Below are 22,433 nucleotides of genomic sequence, written 5' to 3' on the forward strand. Positions count from 1 at the left end.
AACCGCAGTAAGCGTTTAGGGCTTTCGCTTGTCGCTAAACGGGTTAGTGGCACGTGGCGAGGATACCGCCTCCACTTCCCAAAGGCAACAGAATGCAACATGTGTAGCCAGTCGGCCAAAAGCACTCACTCCCCTCCATTCCGTCCATCCTTTCCATCTGGATGAGGGGGGCAAAGCCATGGCGTTGGCACGTGCCGCGGTCTTAACGGCTGCTCAAGTGGCCAAGTGTGCCGCTGTGGATTTCCTATCTGCGGCTGGGCTGATTTAAGGAGGATCGAAGTTGCAGTTTCAAGTGGCCAAGTGGACGGGTGCCACGTGTGGATTTGTTATGATATGCGGCAGTCGTCGCAAATTGCCAGCACGAGCGGCAAATCGAGAGTGTCAACGGGGCTAATTTGATAATGTGCCTCCTTTCAGATTTATGAACTGCCGATTGCTGTTTAATGGGTATTAATTAAGTGCTTCCCTTAAACAAATATTTGCCATCCTTGGGAACTTGAAGCAGCGTAAAACTCAGATCCAAATAATGGCTTTAAAAGTGTAAATTTATTTTATTAAAGCAAACAACACAATACGAATAAGCTTAACGATCAAGAAATCAGTATATTATTCTTAAAAAAAATATACATTTTTTAATTTTACTTTCCTTTTTTAACAAACACAATATATATTTCTCATTTTTCTTTATATTTATAATAGTCTTGCTTGCAAGTTAAGTAAAATTTTTAATTTTTTTTAAAGACCCGCGGGCGTCGTCACAGTCCAAATAGAAGCCGAAATACAATGGACGAGCCGGGGCTTGGACAAACAGATGTACATGCACATAATTTCATCAGAATCCTGGCTCTGTGCTGGCCAAAGCAAATACCGAATGTGCCCGGGGCTAATTGCCTTCTAACAAGCGAGACAAATTCTATTTTCCCAGCTATGCTCCGTCCTCCTTCCTCCCTCTGCCACTCGAATCGTTCTCCGTTCTGCTCGACCTCCGTGCAACCCCTCGTCTGCATTCGTTCCGAGCACGTAGAGCCTCGCCTGCGGCCCAGCAATCTGCAATCTGCTCCGGTCATCGACAGCGTGCTAGAAGGGAACGATGGCCTCCTCGTACAGCGGATCCATCTCCATCACCTCCGAGAAGTGGATCATCGGGTGGTTGCCGCCCAGCACCGGCGAGTTGGAGGACAGCGAGTCCGAGGAGAGCTCGATCACGTCCGGCGGAAAGGCCGACGTTCGTCGGGAGGTTGCTTCCGTCCTGCACCTGGGTCCGCCTGTCCCTCGGCCTCTTCCGCGTCCCCGTCTCCTGAGCGAGGAAGCAGCGCGAGCCACCTCCTCCAGATCCGTGGAGGAGTCGGATGTTATGTGCTTGAAGGCCGCCTTGGCCAGCATTATGCGCGGCGAGGGCGTCGAGGACACCGAGGGAGACGGCGAGTCCGACGTGATGTGCACGAACTTCTTGAAGCGCCTGCGGCCGTGGTTGCGGATATCGTAGCCGTGCGAGGACGCATTGCTGTCCTCGGTCGGGGAGTGGCTCTGGCTCTGGCTCAGCAGACTCACCGCTTGTCTTCGCTTTTTGCGATAGTAGTCGTCCAAGTTGGTGCGCTTTATCCGCACCCGCACTCCGCGGAGCTTTGCGATGTCCTGCGAGGTGAGCTTCTTCAAGCATACTTGTGCCGGATGCGTCAGACACTTGTGGACAAGGAGCTCCTGCTCCTCTGAGGTGGATTTGCAGGGCGGAGACTGTGATTTGGTATCCTGGCTTATTGATCCGGTTTTCCGGCGCTTGCGTTCCGGTTCCTTTTCGGCATTTTCGTACTGCAACGTCTCCTCCGCAGTGTCCGTTTCCGTGTCGGTTTCTGTAATCCTAGAAGACATTTCCATAATCTCCTCTTTTTGTTGCGTAGTACTGCAAGGCTGACCAGCTTCATCGGAGATAGGTTCTTTTTGACCAGTATTCAAATCCGCTTCTTTTCGCTGTCTAGTTTCACGTACTTCACTTAGATATCCGGTTTTCAAAAACTCTTTTGCAACGCAATTCTTCTTTTTCAGCTGCCTATTTTCTAGAGCCTTCTCCGTTTCCACGGGCTCCTTGGTCAGGTTCCCAACTTCCAGGGACTTCTCCATTAGCTGCGATTCGGTTCGTTTAGCGGGCTGCAACACTTCAGGCTCCCTGGTTAATTCACATTTTGGTGGCGACGAGGGCGTTAGCTCTTTACTTACACCGGAAATATCGTCGCAGGTCCGCTCGTTGAAGTCTTGCGTGGCCATCGTGGATGTTTCGGAGTTAACGCTCTCGGTTTCCGATCCTGTGCGAAGCAGCCTTCCCACTGGAATGGGGGGCCTTGCTGCTGCTGCTATTCTGAGCTGCTTCAACTTCTTAAACTTGCTGAGCACCGAGCTGCACTCCATCAGGTTATGACCTTCGCTGGTCACGTTCTGCAGCTCCTCCTTCTCGAAACTCCAGATGTCGGAAAAGGGCTTGAATCCCGGCGTTTCGTTGCTGAATTTTGGTCGAGCCTCCATTAGTTCGCTGATCGTATGCTCATCCTGACTGGCAGCTGCTTCCTTTGGGGATGGTGGCTGTGGCAGCTTGACTTCGGTGTCCATATTCCGTTCGGTTTCGTGGTGAGGATCTGACCTAGCTTCTGATGTCTCTGGGGAGCTGGATCGCCGGCCACTGCGTACACTGCGATCCATGTCGGACAGCATGGCATTGGCCACCATGGCTGCGGCTCTGACTCGAGTCCGTCGTCCGTTTCCCGTGTAGTAGGGCTCCGAATCGCTTGAGGCTGCCTCCTCCTCGTCTTCTGAGAACTCCACTGAAAAGGGATTAATATTAATTTTAAATATTTAAACAAGAAACAAAGCTGTTACAACTAAGGTTACGGTTATATAAACAAATATAATTAGTTGTTCTCCAAAATAAGATTTTACCTTCATCCCAGAACTTGCGTCTAGCGGGTCGCCGCTTTTTCTGCTGTGCGACCTTTGCCGCTTCTTCATTTACAGCAGGCGACGGTATTGGTTCCTCCTCCACCTCCGGCAGGTTGGCCGCGTTCTCGTAGCCCTCCTCAATGGTGCCGTAGTCCAGCTGGGGTCGATCCCTGTACTTGGCATAGTCGATCTCCAGGTATTTCAAGCGGTCGCTCGCTTCGGCCATGTTGAGTTCCACGAACTTCTCCTTCAGGTCCTGGCTCTTGAGCAGCGCATGGCATCGCTCGTGCAGCGTGTGCCAGTCCAGGGCCCAGGAGTAGCGCTTGTTCCGCGGCTGGAAGACCACCGTCAGCAGGTCCTTGATCATGCTGCGGGGCAGACGCAGCGCCTGCAGCGACTTGTACACGGGATCGTAGTCGGCCACAGGGGCGTTGTGATTCGTTATGGACACTATCTCGTCCACATCAATGGTGGAGCTCAGCAGTTCGTACTTGACGCTGTGAGCAGCCGCAGCTGGCGGCCAGTTATCCTCCTCCTGGCGCCTCTTCTTGATGCGCGAACAGCGCCTGACCTCGTTGTAGTGCAGAGTTATCGGGTAGAGATAGAAGGCCGTCAGCCAGAATTCTGCCTCCATGAAGGCGTGGTCGGAGAAGACCTTTGCCAAGTCGGCATAGTTCACCGACATCTTCTGCTCCAAGTTGAGCATGAAGGCGGTGGTCAGACCGGGATGATAGCGCCATATTTCGATGGCATTCAGCTGCTGGCCAATGATTTTCAGCAGGAGCGCAATCTTGGCAAACTTCCAACCAGAAAAGTTCTGTAAAAAACAACTTTTAGTTAACCTATCAATATTTTATTACTATTTTACTCGCTTACCCGCTCGGCCAGCAGTTTGTAGACGAAGGATAGCACCTCCTCGTTGTTTGGCACGTTCTGGAACACCGGATCTATCTGCCTGTCCTGCTCTTCGTCCGTCTCCGGCAGTGGCTTCTCGTCGTCGTCGCAGTTCTTGTAGTTTCCAATGTTGCTGGCCCGGTTGCCCTTGCATATCTGCTGCTGGTAGTTCAGATTGAGGTCCACCACATGTGGCTGCAGGTGGCTGTTGCGCTGCTTCTCAATCTTCTTCAGCTCCTCCAGGAGGAAACGCTCGCTGTTCTCTCGCTCCTCCACGTAGCGATACATGAGCACCTTGAACTGGGGCAAGTGCTCGAGGAAGTCGTGCTCGTTCAGTGACTGCAGTTCCATCAAAAGATTGCCCAGCACATAGCTGGAGTAGGCCTCCAGCATGACGGCAAAGGAGGTGACCAGATTGAGCTTGAACTTCTTGAAGCCAATCTGCTCGAAGAACCCGTTCCTGCTCAGTCGCAGTCGCACACAAATCTGGGCAATAAGCCGAGCGGGCGTGAAGTTAATGTCGTGTGAGATCGAAGCTTCCTGCATGCTCTGCGCGTAGAAACGTATGTTGTACATCTGGATGGCATTTGCTAATTAGTTTGGATTTTGTGTATATAAGTATGTATTCCTCACCAAATTGTCTATAACATAGCCACGGTTTTCGTCTCTTACGAAAACGGTCAAGAGGTATAGGTGCCCCACCAGCGTAATGGTGTTCTGATCCTGTTCAAAGGACGCAAATGGCGAGTTTTCGTGGGCCTTCAACCAGGCCGCTAGCATGCGAAGAGCCAGTTGTTTGACGGCCTCAAAGTTGCCGGCGTTGAAGAGCTGCATGAGGCGCAGGATAACCAGGGAGAGGCCTTCCTGCTTCAGAAAAGCAATGTCTGCGGGAAGAGTCAAGGGTTAAGAGGAATTCTCTAAGGAAAGATAAGAATCCCGAACCTTCTCCTGTTGCCACAGGAACCGTGTGTTCGATAGCATGGTGTTTGTTCTGCTTCAGGTTGCGGAACAGCTGCTGCATGTAGGGAAGGCTCCAGGGTCTCGTCTGGAACTGCATGATGTATGGCCAGTCGAACTTGGCCAGCTCGGAGATCTGGTAGAAGGCCGGCACCGCTTTGGTGAGGCTGTAGAGCAGCAGGTGCTTGAGTCCCTCGGAGCAGGTGCTCCACTCCTGGCTGAACAGCATCTGCAACGAGTGGTGGGCCAGAACGAGGACGATGTGGCGCAGGGCAGGATTCTTCAAGGAATCAGGATCGCGGGTGGGCAGGTGGCACACCTCCCATCCGTAGAGCAACTGCGACAGACGGTCGTTGCCCATCAACTCGAACACGTCCACATCGCTGTGATGGTTGAAGAACACAAACATTTTCTGCAATTATAGATTTTACCCATTTAAGCAGGATTACGGGCTACATAGAATAGAAATCTTTACCGCTGAAAACTCATCGTAGTCCAACTTGTCCGCGCAGTCCAAGAACTTTTGCGCATCGTGCGCTTCTCTGGGCAAGATTATGTCCATTTCGCTGCCTCTATTTCATGTCTGCACGGGGAAAATCCATTTTCTGACAATCTAGCCGGCTTTGTTTTTATTTCCTCGACTTTGTTTTTGGGGTAACCGATTTTTCCTAAATTTGCCCGTGAAAACTTTTTCTTCCACCTGGTAATAAGTTGGTGAAACCCCGTACTGGCAGAACTGTTTACATTTTACTTTACAAAATTGTTCAACACTATATTCTTCACTGCGAACGAGAAACACGGCGAATTCGGCGGAAACATGGCAAACGTTAACATAAATCATAACACAAACTCAAATTAAAGTTGTATTAGCTTACATGAATATAAAAATATCATGAATATATATATATAATCAAACAACTTGTGGCTTCCACGAAAATATTTTTTTTTCGGCTGGTTAAAACCTATTAGTTTTGTCAGCCAAAGATATCTGTGCCAACCAGCTTTTGTCAGGCAGCAATGTGGCGCAAAATTTAAATATTCAGGTAGTATAATTATGAAAAGATTTTTGCTCCTTTAATAGCAAGCACAATTGTTAAAATTAAACTCAGCAGTAAAAATTTTATTTTATTTCTTTTATAATTCTTTTTATTGAAACCATATAGACGCAGTTCATTGATGAGAATCAAGCACCTAAGCACTTTCTTTATTAAGAAAATCATTTAATGTCTTATCCTGAATTTATTTTATTTGGACAGCATTTTTCTTTTGGACATTGTAACGAAGTAAGACATCCAAAACACTTTATTACTACTTTTATTGCTTTTTTCACTAGTCTTCTTAGATTTGAATATGCCATAAATTTTTTATTAAAACTTAACAAACTCATACCATTATTCTAGTCAAAAGATGTTATCACCTTTTTGATTTCCTACTTCACTGATGATTAATCTAACATAACGTTCATAACTTTATAAAATCCAACATATTATTAATTAAAATGAGGTGAATTAGTCAAGAAATGCAATACCACATTTGCTTTGTTACAAAAAATATGATGCATCAGAAGTATAGAACAGTATTAACTAAATTAAATCCTAAAATTAAATCCTGCTCAAAGATAAATGGCAAGGGTAGTTTTTGGGTATGCATGTTAAAGTTTTACAATAACTTTACTTTTGCCTTGACCCACAGGATATTGGGCTCCCTGAGACCTTCCTATGGCCGTGCCTGCCCTTTGTTGACCAGATGGCATATGCAAAGTGCAAACAAATTATTATTAGCTGCCAACAGCGCCAGCTACATCATCTTCACAATGGAATCGCCAAGGGATTCCCTCACAAGTGCAAGTGTGCCGTTCGGAAGAAAGGAGGAGGCGTTTCTGAAGGCGAGGCTTCGCTGCACTTGGCCATTGTGCGACCATTGTTCCGCCTTCCGGACCCGGACCCGGACCCATTTAATTCACTTTGTCACCATGCAAATGAAACATTACTGATGACGTACCCGAATGGATCGCTCAAAGGTCTTGTTGGATGCCAGCAATTAGGCCAGACACGTAAATGGAAATGATTTACAATCGTTTCGTTTGCTGCTTCTGCTTCTGTTTCTGCTGCTGCACTCCGGTTCTAATCAAGAGCACTCAAAAAAATTAATGTTGATAAGCCTCACAGAAGAATAACAAAAAGTACAATAACAATAATAAATTGCTTTTACATAAGATATATATATATTTTTTTTTTGATAAAGGAAGTAAATATGGTCTTATGTTATATCAGAGCCACTTTCACAAATCATTTCTTGTTTATAAATTAGAATAAATGTTTATATATGGTTTTCCTGAATAAAGAAAGAAATGAATTAATATTTCTATACAAATTCTTACTTTTTAATTTTTTTATATTTAATGAATTCACAAGATTAAAAGTTTGATTTACTTCAATTAAAAATTAAGTAATATATTTTCGAAAGGCTTTTCTTTAAATAAATTTAAATATATTCGTTTATTATGGCAAACATCTCCATTAGCTATTTATACTTTTTACTTTATTTTCTTAACTTTTTAAGTTTCCAATACTTTTAATGTTATTTTAACAAAGAAAAGTAGACAATATATACTGTTCCAGTTTTTCTCAATAAGCTTTCCGTAATCGATCAGACTTCTCTCCGTGCTTCTCTGCGGAGGAGCGGACACATGTAGCTGTCAGCGGCGCTGAGAGTCGGCAGCGATTTATCAGGGGCCAAATCAATTAGTAGCTACGTAGCTTATCGCCGGGTGGGTCGGGGATGTCAGCAATGGGCGAGGGGTCGGGATCGGGATCGGGTTCGGGGTCTCGGAGCCCATTCATTATACGCGCCGGCAGAGGAGTGTCATAAATATTCCCATCATCGTTTATTCGGCGTGCCATCAAATGGCCGCAAATGAAAACCTGTTGATGTGCGACACACACACACAACACACACAGGCACACCCACGTGACATCTTTGGGGCGAGTCTTGTAATTGAAGAAGCGCCTTTTCCTTCATTTTTTAGCCACAAAACCGAGGAGGTGCTGTGTCGCCATAAATATTCATGAAGCACTAAAAGGGTTCTCGTCCGGGTGCTCAGCTCCTGGCGGGGACTCCTATTGACTGTTGTATCGGCCATCGAGTACCGCATCGAGTATATTGCGAAGGTGGATGCTAAGTGGCGGAATCGTATTTGTGCCCGGTCGCTCAATCGCCGCCCGGCGACAAAGAAATGCAATATGCAATATGCTGCCGTTCAGTTGTTAGTTCCATTTGCCCGTCGTAAGTGTAAGTGTGGAGTGTTTAATTTTAAATGCCCCAAGGAGAGCGTGAGCCTGAATTTGAATGAGTCCAAGGCAAACCGGCGTTCCCAGGGGATCGGCAACGGCTAGCCGGGGATTTTGCGGTTGGGGAGTTCGGCGGGGGTTCATCGGATTCGGGGAAGTCAGAGCAAACAATCGCGCATGTGTGCCCTGAAACAAGGGGCTTCCCCCTTCCCCTTCCACTCGCCCCGCTAAATAGGCAACACACTTTTCGGTTTCGGCCACTTCCGTTGCACAAACGGCGACAGGCGGATATCCCCCGCCTTTGTGTGCGTGCGCAGCCGGCAGTCCTCTTCACACACACACACACACTCATACACACCCACACACGAAGCTCCATTCGTGGACACTTGGATTGGCGTTCGGGCGGCGATTCGCTTCCGTTTTGATTTATAAGCGAGCGCCGCACCGGGCTGCGTATCATTAGCAGTTGATCAACAGGTTTGCGCACATCCAAAAACCAGAAACCAGTAACCAGAAACCAGGAACCAGAAACCAGGAATCTGAAACCTGGAATCAGAATTCAGAATTCAGAGACCGGAAAGCAGGACAAACAGCGCCCTCGCTCCACAAAACCACTTTCGCACGGGTCAAGCGAAAGCGCTAATTGAATTGCAGTCGGCGCCGTAAATTCACTTACAAACGCTATTCCATGTGAAAAAATTGAATAAAACAGCCCACTTTCTCTGAATTCGAAATACAATTTAAAAACCTTGGCCACAGTTTCCGGGTTGTGAACAATAAAACGCAAAAATCGTGCAGAAATTGACTCAGGTGAGTGGTTGGTTCGAAATTCAATATGCTTGTAATTCGATTGGGTGCCACAGGAAATAAATTTCCAAAATGAATTCTTGTGGTTAAATTGCTTGTTGTTTGAATGCAAAATACTGAAGCATTTCGGTAAATTTATTTTGAATCGTTTTCATTGCTTGCATTTCATCACTTATTTTTCAAAATCAAAATTAGAAAACGTTTGCTTTAAAATTGTAGGAATATTTCTTAAGTAATTTGAGCAAACCTATAATATGGCCCAACATTTTAGATTCTAAGACATACCGTTTTTACTACACCTTTATCTAAACATATGTTATCTTAAGTAATTAAAAAAAACTGGTGATCGTTCAGTATTTAAGAAGAGAAGCTATGCATACAAGCTTTCAGTATATCTAAGGTGCTAATAAAGTGCAGTGAACACAAGGCTGGAAAATTTCTTAAGCGTTAAATAATACAAAAATAACACAAGTAACGTTTTCGAAGTCCATTATTTTCTTTAAAATTTTTTTAAACATTTACAAGTGATTCAAAGCCAGTAAATGTTTCAAAAGTTAAGTCACACATTTTTCTAAAGGTAGTTCCTGTGTAAAATTTAAAGGAAGCTCTCTTCAATTATTTATTAAAAGCCAATGAAGCGATTTCCGCCAAAAATTCCAAGCAATTGCGTTCCAAACATGGAATTTGAAAATTTTAAAAATAATCCACTCGTGGAAAGTTGTAGGACTCATCAGCTTAAATTTGTTTGCGCAGCATGGCAAAATTATGCAGAACTCCTTCGGCAAACAGCCCACGGAATCGAAGTGAGAAGTGAGAAGGGAGAGCCACGGCCAACCTGCTTGAGACGAGCAGTATATTTACGCTATTGCGGATATTTTGTTTATTTACGAATTTTCGTTAATGCCCATGTCCCCGAGAAGATTTCCATTCACACTCGGCGGCAACAGGCGACGAGTCCTTGTGCGTGGGTGCCGGCAGGAAACCTATTTAAACAAAGTACTTATTGGCAACTGCCATCCTTTGGCAAATATTTGCCCTAGCTATTTATCGAGCCATACAAAAAATAGGAGAGCGGCAAATTCGATTTGCAGCGGGCTGTTTAATTTTGGCGCGAAAATTTGTTTGCCGCACTCGAAGGAGATGTCGCCTTAAGGACTCGTCCGATCCGATGTCCTGACACCACATGAATAATTCTGCAACAGGCTGGCAAATTAATAATGGAGCCGAGCGAGTCAACTAGCGACTTCGCAAGAATGTCAGCCGCAAGGGCCATAAATATTTTCAGTTAATTTCAATTACAAGTTGACCCGGCACGTTTGCCTGCCCTTTGTCCCCCAACCCCCTCTCCACCCATTGGGGCCATAAAATTCGATGCGTGCTCTATCATCGCGGTGGCTATATATTATAATTTGGCGCAAAGCCGCTAAAACTTTCATCTGGGCGGCGTCAATCAATCAACGACAAGCGCACAAATTAAGTCCGAACTAAGCCGGAAAAAAGCGGCCAACTCTGCACTCGGACAATCAGTCAGGAGTCAGTAGTTGGGAAACTGGAGCCACTGGGACAGTCCGCATCCAGGAACGGGTTGGCCCACCGCTAACGCCTCTCAATTAGCCAAGCAAATCCAAGCGGGCTGCCAGCAACATCATTTAATCAGGCGACCTCCCAGATAAGATATATGTACGAACCACTCCTCCGATTTTGCCAGGCTTTGAATATTTGATTCCCGGCTGATGGCTAACCATGTTGGCGCCCACCAGCTGCTGCTGCTGACTTGCAGTGACCAGAAAATCTGACGGGGATTACGCCAAATTATAATGCGATAATTCAAATGAAAGCGAGCAAACTGGGGAATCGGGTTTGGCTAATCAGGGATAGTTTTAATTGCTCAATCTTGAGGTCTATTCGGAGAGGCATTCTATCAAAATAATAATTCAAAAAGTGATAAAGAGCTTGCTATTTAAAAACCGAAGCCAAAAAGATGAAAGGCATTGCCAAAAAAATATCATTCATTTTTAGGATGTATGGTATGAAAATATTGAAAGTATTGAAAATATATCTCGTCTGTGGTTTGATTCACTAGCCATTTATTAAAACCTTGCAGTTGCTTAAAAAATTATACATTTTAAATCCAGAAACTTATTGGGTGTAACTTTATGAATCGATTTAAAGCCTGTCTAATTGCAACATTTCTGAGGGGCTTCAAAGGTTAAGCTAATGTAGGAAAACTCGCAATAATAAGCACATAATTCCCGCATAATACACTGTTGCTTCCGCTTCCTTGGAGTGTCCTTTCAGCAGGATATGGCTCTGTTGACAGCCAACGCAACAATGTATGCAAATCAATATGGTTGCGATGCTCATGCGGACGCATAGGAAAAACTACTTTGGCAGGAAGTGCAAACAAATGCCCCATTCCCCACCCCCTTTGGGTGGGTTTTCCAAGGGTTTTCCCTGGCTTTCCTCGGCTGCGTTGTCTAGTCTGTCGAGTGGCCGCAAGTGCAATCGCAAGGCACTTAAGCCCGTGCGTAAACAGGACCATAATCTTGACTGTGGGGCGGCGTATTAACGATTTAAGGCCTCATTATAGACTGCGATTCCGGCGATTCCGGTTGCCAATCATCCGCTGCGATGGCTCCGTGCCCCACTTCCCATTGTTTGGCCTACTCGCATTCCGAAGTGCCCTCCCCCCAAGTGGCCCGCTCCCCAGTTGCCCCGCTGGTTGCTACCTCCAGAAGGGACATTAATAGGCCATAAATTGTAACTGTTATGCGCTGCTGCCTTTTAACGCAGCGGTCGACAGACGGCATGACCTCAGTTATCCTGCCGGAGAAGGACTCCCCGCCACCCAGCGAACGCCTCCACCAAATGCCCACGGAAGGTGGCCCCCACCGCTTTCAATTAGAGAGGTTATTTAGCTAAATCGCTACGCTTGTTCCCCGCGTTCTTGTTCCCCGTTGTTCTTGTTCCAGCGCATGTTGCCTTAATTCCGCGGGCCGGGGGCGGAAATGATTGCCGCAGGACTCCAGGGGAGCCTCCGGGAGGCGGCAGGACCCCCAGGGAGCAGTCGAGTGGCGTTGGCAGCGGCTTAATTGAGCATTCCGCCAGTGCGGTCGCGCCTTCTCCTCGGGATCAGTCTTTCCTTCGGCACTTATTCATTCATATTTGCACCTCTGCACTGAGAGATATTTGAGATGGAGTGTACCTGACTTGTTTTTACTTTATTATTTTAAATGAATTATAAAAAAGAAATTTTTAAATCAGTGGACTTCGAAGTTTGATATCGAAAATCAATTATGCTAAAATACTTTATTTCTATTTTATTTTATTTCGTTAATCTGGGTTTTTTATTTTGTTTTTATTGTAGCATTTATGCAATGTTATTCGGTAAATAATGTTGCTTTTATTAAATTCCTGAAAATTGTTAATGTTCCGTAGATATAAATTTAAAACAATGTATTTTATAATTTACACTTTCTTGCTGTTAGTTCGGGAATTTTCAAAAGTTATGCAATATTGAATATCGTAATAAATATATTTTTTTTCCATCGAAAATGATTTATTAATGTTCTCTCAACATTGTTTACTTATGTATTTTATTTTGTTTTCATTTAAATAGATACCTCAAAATCATCATTAAAGGCACTTTTTTTTAATAAATAAAATAATCAAAAATGATTATGAATGGTTTTCAGACAACAAAGTCAAAGTCAACTTTAATGTTTAAGCAATAAAGCACTTTAAACATTTAACTCAAAATTAAGAATCTTTTGCGCCTCCTATATTTGTTTTCTTAGAGTGCATACCTCCATCCTCCATCAGCATTAATTTGGGCTTTCATTCACGAAATTTCCCTCCTCCATTTCGCCCGTTTTCACAGTGATGGCCCACACGAAGACGCGGAGGACGTACGGCTTCCTGCTGGTGCTCCTGATCCTGGGCAGCGCCTGCGGCAGCTTGGTGGCCAACGGAGGAGCGGCCAGTGCCGCCTCCAACGAGCCGGGCGGCGGGGGCCTCTCCGAGCAGGTGGTGCTGGACCAGCTTAGCGAGGGCGACCTGTACGGCAACAGCAAGCGCGCCTGGCAGTCGCTGCAGAGCTCCTGGGGCAAGCGGTCGTCCGGCGGAGACGCCGGCGATCCGGACATCTACATGACCGGGCACTTTGTGCCGCTGGTGATCACCGACGGCACCAACACCATCGACTGGGACACCTTCGAGCGGCTGGCCAGCGGACAGGCATCCCAGCAGCAGCAGCAGCAGCAGCAGCAGCAATCGCAATCGCAGTCTGGAGAGGATGTGGAGGAGCTGGGAGGGGAACCGGACGTGGAGAAGCGGGCCTGGAAGAGCATGAACGTGGCCTGGGGCAAGCGGCGGCAGGCGCAGGGCTGGAACAAGTTCAGGGGGGCATGGGGCAAGCGGGAGCCGACCTGGAACAACCTGAAGGGCATGTGGGGCAAGCGCGACCAGTGGCAGAAGCTGCACGGCGGATGGGGCAAGCGCTCGCAGCGCTCCCTGCCCGCCAACTAATCCGTGACGGGAGCATCAACTAATCCAACTGTATCTAACCGTATGTAGCATGTGTGTTTCCTCCTCCGCGGAGGAGGAGGAGTTCCGTTCTCAGTGTCCAAGGGGAATCCCGCTCTCCCGATCTCCCGGGCCACCGAAAGTCAATTCCGAAAATGTATGAAAGCGCTCGCCAGTCGCCGGATCTTTGGCGGTCCCATCGATCCGGATCAGCCAGTATTATACGCACTATACGCACTATATCTGCGTGTCTAGTCAACTATCCCTATCCCAAACAATCCCTAGCAACTAGTCTCCAAGTATACCTACAAGAGGATCCTTCGGAAGAAGCCTACTCTAATCTAGAAACGTTAACTAAGTTAATGGATTGTGCATATACATTTATACCTAACTATACATCAATACCTTACGAATGGCAACTATCAATATTAAATACAAGAACGTTGAAAGTCACAAAAACGAGTCTCGAATTGGTTGGTGTGGGTATATTTTTCTCACTTAAAACAAAATATTAATAAACAAACAATATTTAAAGCAATCTCAAGTATTTCGAAAGGTTTTGCAATGACAATAAGAAAGTTAATTTGTATATACTTTTCCCTCTAAAGGGTAACTTCAAAATAAAAAAGCTCTTTTTAAATATTTTTTACTATTAAAAATCATTTGAAACTTTTTCTTTTTTGCGAGAGCATGCCTTCAATTTTCGCTTTCATTGATATATCACAACTAAATTTCTTCACTATAACTATTCTTGTAATTAAAAATATGTTAATCCATTTTCGTATAACTGAATTTCAAACAAAACTAATGGAAATTTTTCCCAATTCATATGAAGTGCTTTTTCAATTAGGATTCCTTTTGATTTTTTTTCACCCAGTGAGCTGCGATTCAAATATCAAGTGTGCAAACATCCAGTTTCTGACAATAAGGATTATTTGAGTTAAGTTTTTCGCAACGGAAAAGAATTTGTTAACCAGCAAAGATGGCTTTCAAGAACGTTAGGCCGAAGGACCTGGTCTGCTTCGGGGTGACCCTCTTCGTGCTGCTGGTGTGCTTCACCCTGATCGCAATCTTCTCGGGGTTCGTGCACGAGCCGCAGAGGTTCAGGACGATGCTGGTGACCATCGTGCTGGTGTTCTTCTGCCAGTTCCTCATCTACGAGCCCATCCGCTACTTGGTGCAGGCGGTGGACTATGCCACCTGGCCGCGGGAGGACCCGCCCATCAAGGCGGAGAAGGGGGATGCAGAAGCACAACCACATCACCCTCCTGAAGATCCAGGTGCGCGGCCTGCGCTCCGAGCTCGTCATCACCGAGGGCCACCAGAACGAGATGCTGAACAGGCGGTACAAGCACATCTCCGGGGACCTCCTGCTCTTCGGATCCTTCTTTCTGACCCTCATGTTCCTGGTGGTCACGCAGGAGAGCCAGGAGTACTACTTCAACACCAACAACATGCACCGGCTCTTCTTCGACAACACCTCCGTCTCCTTCGGCCTGTCGCAGGTCTACTACCTCTACCAGGTGGGTAGTGCTCTTCTTGAGGTTGTTCTTTGAATTTGCCTTTTAACTTTAAAAAGGTACAATTGCATTACGTTGAGTAGTTATTAGAACCAAATTCAAGGGCGGTATGAACTTGAGTTTAATTAATAATGCGTTTATTTAGCACATTATTGTTATTTAAATCGTTTCCTTATGATCGGAGCCATTATATCTGATGCTAATTAATTATTCCATTCTTTATAATTTATTATATCAATATTTCGAAGAAACAAATTGATAGTGATGTACATATATGAGTTAACTTAATATTAATAATTCAACTTAACTATTAGTAGTGGTAGGATTATTGTATAAAATAAACTGATTTAAGTTAAGATTTTGTTTAGCCCCAAGGCATAATTTCATTCCGTTTAAACTCTTTTCTTCAGAATTGCTTCTACCAAAGTATAAGTTTTTTATAAACTTCTTGTCTGAAAATTTGAAATAAGAAAATGTCGTATTTAAGTGTAGCCCATCCCCTGATTTACTTATTTAATCGTTTATCTATTTGATAATTATAAGTATTGATGATCTGTGCAGATGCGTGTGTTTCTTAAGTACTTATTTCAATGTCTGTCGCCCCCTCTTGATCCAAACTTCATCCATCAGATCCACCTTTTCCTCAAGATCACCATGGTCGAGAGCTTCTTCGTGAAGGACGTGCAAGGACACGAGGGCTGGTGGGCCATGGAGCAGTGGCAGAGGATCGGGGTGGTGCGCCTGCGGCAGGTGCGGCAGTTGGACGCGCACATCGGATGGGGGAAGCCCAAGTGGGACAAGAAGACGTATGCCCCCGAGTGGAAGCTTCCCTACCACCGGCTGCACTACACGGACAAGTTCTGGAGAATCTACGACCCCTTCATTCCGGCGGACTTTAGGCCCACCTTCCTGAACGGCCTGCTGCTCAACTTCGATCACCATGGATACCTGAACAACTACCCCGAGCGCCGTGGCTACGTGGTTCTCATGATGAGCGCTAAGGTTTGCTAAGTGTTACAGCTCTTTATATGCATAGTATGTTGTTTCGGGAATAATAGTTCCATAGTGTGGAATCCACTAGCTATTACAACGAAATAAATAAAAACCAATCACTTTCAATTTCAAAGTCAAACACTTTTATTAAACTTTATTGTTAATCCTTAAAGTAATACACAAGAATACATGAGGGCACTCGTCATATAATATTCCTCATTTAAAAAACGATAAGTCCAATTGGGTAGAAAACAATTCTATCTCTTTCTTATGTATCTTTTAATAAATTTATAGTTTATGCATACCATAAGTATCTAAATCAGTCCCATAAACTCTTATCGAGTAGAGTGGCTTACAAATTTTCCTCGCTAGATAATTATAACAATATCCAAATAAATTTAAATAATTAATTAAATATATTTGATCGAATGTTTACTAATTCATACTAACTCATAATCATACTTGAAAAGAGTGTAGCTGATCGGAACATTTTTGTGATACGATTTCACTCGATTGTATTTTATAATTAAAATTATTAGGTACCTATTATATAAGTTGATTCCGCCAGATAAACTGCCTGAAGCAGGTGGAGTACCTGCGGGAGTACGGCTGGCTGAGCAGGAACACCTCGGCCCTGTTCATCGACTTTGCGATGTACAACGCGGATGCGAACGTGTTCACGGTGTTCACCCTGCGGGTGGAGAACACCCCGTTCGGGGTGCAGATCTCCCGGGCGCACGTGGACACGGTGAAGATGCTGGCGACCGTGGAGATGCGGACCAGCTGGGAGCTGCTCGTGCTGTGCGTGTACGCCATCCTGATCATCAGCTTCGCCCGCGGCGTCCTCTCGAGGCTCTGGCACGACCCGAGGGCCATCCGCGAGTCGTGGACCATCGTGGACGTGGGCATCTGCCTGCTGAACGCCTTCCTGCTCGGCCTGACCCTCATGCGCGACATGGAGACGGACAACCTGCTCAAGATGGTGGAAACCTACACCAGGGGGCAGTACCTCGACTTCCAGCGACCGCTGCGCCTGCACCAGCTGCTGGCCATGGTGAAGGGCTTCCTCATCTGCATCACCACCCTGCGCCTGTGGAAGGTCCTTCAGTTCGCCGCCGTCTTCCAGCACTTCTCCCGGACCCTCTTCTCCGCCTGGCGGGCGGTGGCCAGTCTGGGACTCATCATCCTGGTCCTCCTCATGGGCATCGGCATGGCGCTCGCCGTGCCGAATGGCAACAACGCCGAGGTCTTCCACCACATCATCGCCGCCGTGATCACCTGCATGTGGTGGGTATTGGGTATCGGGTATTGGGTATCGGGTATCGCTCTCTGATGAGTAGCTAAGTTTGGAAAATATGCTTGCTACAACAACTAAACACTGGGTAGAGCTCAAAGTTATTTTTAATTAACCTTAATTTTAGTATTTGTTAAACTAAAGAAAATGTTTTTAAAATGATATTTTATCATTTTAATTCATAATAGTAAATAAGTTCTTGTGGTAAATAGCTTATGTTTAATCTCACTAACTTTCTGTTTTATTATATATTTGGAATTTACTAAAGTTAATATTTTTCAAACAATTAATACTAGGTCAATATTTGTATGGTAAGTTCGTTTTCTTTGCTTTACTCATATTTTGTATCCATCTTTGTTTAATATAATATTTTCAATGGAATGTAGAAATAGTTTTCACCGTCATACTGTCCCATACTTCGACTAAAATTATGTTTTAAGCGACTTAAAATTTGAAATTTTCTCCAGGTACTCAGTGGGCTTCAACGCGGGCGTCCGGCCGACCGAGTTCTTTCACGGAGGGGTTTTCCTCGGGCTCCTTCTCTACCTGGTGCTGGTGTTCCTGGTGGCCATCATCCTGCTGAACGTGTTCGCCTCGGTCATCTACGACTACTTCGAGGAGACGGGCCGGGAGCTGAAGGAGCAGGCGGGCAGGAAGCACATCACCTTCATGGAGTTCCTGCGCGTCGAGTACATGAATTTGTGGGGGCGGTGCTTTCGCTGCGTGGACCATGGGTACAATCGCCACGGACGCACAGTCTCCGAGAACGTGGAGCTGTCCCTTAGGAAACGGGAGCGGAAGAGATTACAGAAGGAGGAGAGGAGTGGCAAGGCCAGCTTCCCACAGGAGAGGCTCTCCAACGAGGAGCGACATGCGGATTACCTGAGGCGCGGCGATCGGATCTTCAAGCTGATGGCCATCCTGAACATCCAGCTGGAAATCTTCGAGCGCTTGGTCCTTGGCGACGAGGACGGCAACTTGCCCTCCCCAGCAGGCTCAGATTCCGATCCAGAGGACATGCCGGAAATGTATCGAAAGCGACAGAAGTCGGACACATAAACGGTTTCGCTTGTTAAGGTTCTATTGGGGAATAGCTATTCCATGTTTTTTTTTTCATCTATAATCTTTAATAAATAATATACATGATATAAAAAGATCAAATCTTTCTTATAATTTTGAAAACAAGTACGTTATTATTTATTTTAAAAGTACCTTATTCTAATCTACGAGTAAATTTAACTTAAGTCTCGCTGACTTTGGATCTTTAAATGATTCCTCTTAAACAATATTATATTTATTTTCTTACTTTGTGATTTATCCCCCAACTTGTTTTCTTTCTTAAGTAAGGTAAGGTTAACAAATTCAAGATTCTTATTTTAGTAACAATTTAAGGCAGGTTCTCACCTTGTGTCGAACAAAAAATCCAAAAAAAATTTAAGTGCATAATCAAGAACAATCTAAAATATGTTGTAACATTTCTCAAGCAACTCTTTCCCCAAGTGACGTACGCATTTTCCAAAGAGTGAACTTTCTTTTGCACCAAAGTTGGCTTTTTCAGACCCTCCTTCGAGCTCACCTCCGATCATTCCCCTTCGCTGAACATCCACAGCTGAAATGCAGCCGAAATAGGCAGCGATAAATGATTTAATTAAAAGATGATTGTGTCTTGTGTTTGTTTTGTGTTTTTTTTTTTGCCCCCTGGGGGCGTGAATAACTCCACTAATTTCGGGCTGCTCACCTGCTGGGGGTTACAGATCTTGGGTGCGCACGCTTTATTTCAATAAGCCGCGAGAGGCACAAATTGGCAACTACATGCCCGCTGCTCCCGCTGATGAAACGGCCGCCTGTCGAAAGAGTGTGGAAAGAACCATTGGGAAAACGTCTTGGGGAGCGGGAGCAGCTCCCAAGCTGGCGGCACTAATCGCACTTACCCGTCGAAACGCACTGCAGACGTCTCAATGCCAGCGGCCTGAAATCGTTTGAAATCGCTGCCTGAAATTGTCGTCTGCCTGCAATTTGTCGCCACCGCTTGAAATGCCAACCACTCCGGGTGACGACATGGCTTTTGGGTGGTGGGACCCTTATAAAGTCGCCCGATTTGCAGGCGGCGCACTCAGTTGAAATGTTCGCGATCAAGGGGAAGCTACTCGCGGCCCTTGGCCTCTGGCTCGGTTTTTGCATAACTATCGCAGCCGCGCAGGCGCAGAATTCCCCGAAGATCCAGGCGTCTCAGTCCGGATCCAAATCCGAGTCCGAATCCCAGTCTTGGAAGCCCATGCAGCCCCGGAAGCGACAGGCCATCGTTAAGCTGGATCCCCTGGGCTCGGCAGCAGCCAAGAGCTACGATCCTCCGCCGGAGTTCTACCGGGGACCGGGTTCCTCCGCCTCCAGCTCAGCCTCCAAGTTGGACAGCACGGCAGCTGGCTTTATATCGAAGCCCATTGGGGCGCTGCCTCCAGTTGGAGGAGGCTCATCCAGCCAGGCGGAGAATCTCAGCGAGGCCTACGAGAAGTGGAGGTTGGGCGGAAACATTCACGATCGGATTAGCGTGGGTGAGTGGTCGGAGTAACCAGATCTGCCAGATCTTTTCATCTGAGTTACGTTTCATATAAAAGTATATATGAAATATTTTAGAAGAATTTCGGAATTTGTTAAAAACTTTCGTAGATTATCCAACTTCTTTTATATATATTGCTTCAATGCTCGAAAACATCACGTCATTTTGAAGTTCATTAAAATCTTTCGATGGTCATTAACCTTGTAAGCGTATTATCTTAAGATAAAGTGATACTAGTAAATGCAGCAAAATCCGATTTTGAATTTATTTTAATGTTTATTATTGCTGAGTGAGTTTAATAAATAATATTCGTTTACATCTACAACTTATTTTATAAATCGACGACAATTGAAGGAATGATTAAGTCAATTGTTTAACATACTTGAAATTTTTCGAATATATCTTCCCAGGTCCTTGACATTCACTACACACCTAAAATATTTTACAAGGATTTTAAAAGATGTCATTGTTTTTACGGAATACGGAAATGCATATTATAAGAGTTTTAAACATAAAAGTGCAGCCAAATACTCTTCGCAATAAAACAATAAGTCCGGAAGACTAGAGAATATTTAATTTATTTAAGTTCTTGTTCTAATTATAATATGTTTTTTGTTTAATAACCGTTGTAAAATCCTTTTCAGCCCTTAATTTAGTTCTTTGTACTTGATTCTAACTTTACTGACTTCAAGTACTTCATACTTGACTCTAACTTTAAGTTGTTACTTAACCACGAAACTCTCTTCCACGCAGGTCACTACTCAAGTGGCGGCGGGAGTGCCGGAAAGAGCTACGCCTACGACAGCCACCCGTACGCCTACGACTACGGCTCCGCCAATGGGCATGGCTACGAGCCAGGACCTTCACAAGGACACGGCTACTCCGGGAGCGGCGAGGCGGGGGTGCCGTACCACGTGTACCGACCCCGGCCGGATCCGGGCCACTATCCGCCGGACTTCTCCTACTCCTACAGCTCGTACCCCGTCGACTCGCACGAGGTGCTCTCCCACAAGGGATCGCCGGAACTGTCGCCCAAGGCGCTCCTGGCGAAGAGCTTCCTCATTCCGCTGGCCAGCGCCACCGTTCTGGGCATCGCCGCCGCCCTGATCAGCAATCCCCTCCTGCTCCAGCTGGCTCCCGTTCCCGTTCCCGGGATCGGAGTCGGAGTCGGAGTCGGACCTCCAGTGGTGGGCAAGCGGAGGAGGAGAAGACGGGAAGCTGGGAAGGCGCCCCGGGAAACCTAGATCAGTGATCAGTGCATTCAAATTCTCTCCATTTGGACAGTTTATCAATCAGGAAGTATCGCAATATATTACATTTACCCAAATTTAAGTTTTTATTAGATTCTTGTATAGATTACACGATGTGAATGATTATATTCAAAGGACAGATTGTTTATTTAGTAATTGCTTTAAAAGAACAAGATATACAAATATACTTTTAAAGAATATATTTTATAAATACAATGAGTGTTTTCAGGCTTAAAGCTTTCATTGTTTTATTTTGGTGGGTTTTTTGATGAGCTTTTGTTGATAACACCTATCAGTCCTACTCCAAATGCTCATCGGACTTAGGTAAATAAATCCAGAATCAGTTCTGTTTAAACACTCGCGTGATTCTGTAGTTATTCGGAATGAATATGTTGAAGTCATTCACATACAGCTTAGTCTTGTTCCTTTCGTGGGATTCTCTGGGATCCTTGGCCAAGGACTCTTCTGTGTGTCTTCTGCATGACCAGCCAAACCAATGTGGAGCATTCTGCCTGCAGGCGCTAAGGCCGATGATCGATCACATTGCCTTGCACCAGAAGAAGCTGGACAGGATTGAGGGTCAGCTGTCTGAGCTGAAAAACTCATTGGATCAGAAGGAGGCTTCCAGCGAAAATGCTCTCTCATAATTTGCAGACAAAACTGGAGGCGATTGAAAAGCAACTGTCAGCGATGCAGGAATTACTATCCAAAGTGAACAAGAATTCCATAAATACGCATTTGTACGATCGGATCGGCTCGAAATGGATTTACATCGAAAGCAACCGTTATCGTAATTGGGAGCAAGCAGAAGCGTTCTGCCGTGGGATAAACGGTCACCTGATCACCATCCAGAACGTCTCCGAGCTGAGCGCTCTGAATGAAAAGATTAAGAGAAGCACTTTCTACTGGCTGGGAATCACTGACGTGGCCAAGGAGAGCGATTTTGTGTCCGTGGCTTCCGGTCAGCCACCTCCCTTTCTCAAGTGGGCATCCTCCCAACCCATTGACTGGAACGGAAAAGCCAACTGCGTGGTTATCTACAACGGCGTAATGTACGACGAGGACTGCAGTAAAGCTTATCTTTTCTTTTGCGAGGCGTCTTTTGATTAAAAGAAATTTTGTGGTTATAATAAAAAGATTATTCAAGAATAAACATAATAAGCTTACTAGTTATTTTAGAATTTATGGAAATCAACGAAGTCCCTTAAATTTAAAAAACAAAAAGTTTTTTCTTCATTGGAAGTGAAAACAGACAATTGCACATACTCTCTACAATTCCTGAGTCAAGTCGATAACCCCGCAACCCACACCCACAGATTAATAAAGCCTTATCACCCATATCTGGCGCTTCCCCGTAATTCTTGAGATAAAGACTCCACTTACCCGATCATCGCCCTCCTTGCATGGAGTCCTTGGATC

The 22,433-nt window shown here is 45.4% G+C and overlaps 5 protein-coding genes across 6 annotated transcripts; 4 read left to right on the forward strand and 1 right to left on the reverse strand.

The window, feature by feature from the left end:
- Positions 1–524: 524 nt before the first annotated feature.
- On the reverse strand, positions 525–5,497 carry LOC108099914. Of its 2 annotated transcripts, XM_017203577.2 has the most exons (7): positions 5,255–5,497; positions 4,765–5,191; positions 4,456–4,706; positions 3,805–4,398; positions 2,929–3,745; positions 2,215–2,813; positions 2,005–2,153 (listed from the first exon to the last, which is right to left on the reverse strand). In XM_017203577.2, the coding sequence occupies exons 1-7, from the start codon at positions 5,339–5,341 to the stop codon at positions 2,118–2,120; spliced, it is 2,811 nt and encodes a 936-aa protein (XP_017059066.1). In that variant the 5' UTR covers positions 5,342–5,497; the 3' UTR covers positions 2,005–2,117. The 2 variants fall into 2 exon arrangements, with proteins under 2 accessions (XP_017059064.1, XP_017059066.1); XM_017203575.2 differs by having other exon boundaries at positions 525–2,813.
- Positions 5,498–8,543: 3,046 nt separating this feature from the next.
- On the forward strand, positions 8,544–13,859 carry LOC108099736 (allatostatins MIP). The gene is made up of 2 exons (XM_017203357.1): positions 8,544–8,879; positions 12,757–13,859. Exon 2 carries the CDS (start codon positions 12,759–12,761, stop codon positions 13,401–13,403), a length of 645 nt encoding a protein of 214 aa, XP_017058846.1. The 5' UTR covers positions 8,544–8,879; positions 12,757–12,758; the 3' UTR covers positions 13,404–13,859.
- Positions 13,860–14,288: 429 nt separating this feature from the next.
- LOC108099982 (polycystic kidney disease protein 1-like 3) lies at positions 14,289–18,310 on the forward strand. The gene is given in 5 exon segments (XM_017203679.2): positions 14,289–14,652; positions 14,654–14,923; positions 15,551–15,922; positions 16,482–17,200; positions 17,675–18,310. Coding segments are annotated over 5 exon segments (2,223 nt in total). The 5' UTR covers positions 14,289–14,382; the 3' UTR covers positions 18,267–18,310.
- A 1,019-nt stretch (positions 18,311–19,329) lies between these two features.
- LOC108099801 lies at positions 19,330–21,196 on the forward strand. The gene is made up of 2 exons (XM_017203428.1): positions 19,330–19,759; positions 20,518–21,196. Exons 1-2 carry the CDS (start codon positions 19,330–19,332, stop codon positions 21,006–21,008), a joined length of 921 nt encoding a protein of 306 aa, XP_017058917.1. The 3' UTR covers positions 21,009–21,196.
- A 508-nt stretch (positions 21,197–21,704) lies between these two features.
- LOC108099711 (accessory gland protein Acp29AB-like) lies at positions 21,705–22,124 on the forward strand. Its single transcript, XM_017203333.1, has one exon. It carries the CDS (start codon positions 21,705–21,707, stop codon positions 22,122–22,124), a length of 420 nt encoding a protein of 139 aa, XP_017058822.1.
- The last annotated feature ends 309 nt before the right edge of the window (positions 22,125–22,433 follow it).

This window comes from Drosophila ficusphila, unplaced genomic scaffold (assembly GCF_018152265.1).
Source record: "Drosophila ficusphila isolate 14025-0441.05 unplaced genomic scaffold, ASM1815226v1 contig_106, whole genome shotgun sequence".
Lineage (NCBI taxonomy): Eukaryota > Metazoa > Arthropoda > Insecta > Diptera > Drosophilidae > Drosophila > Drosophila ficusphila.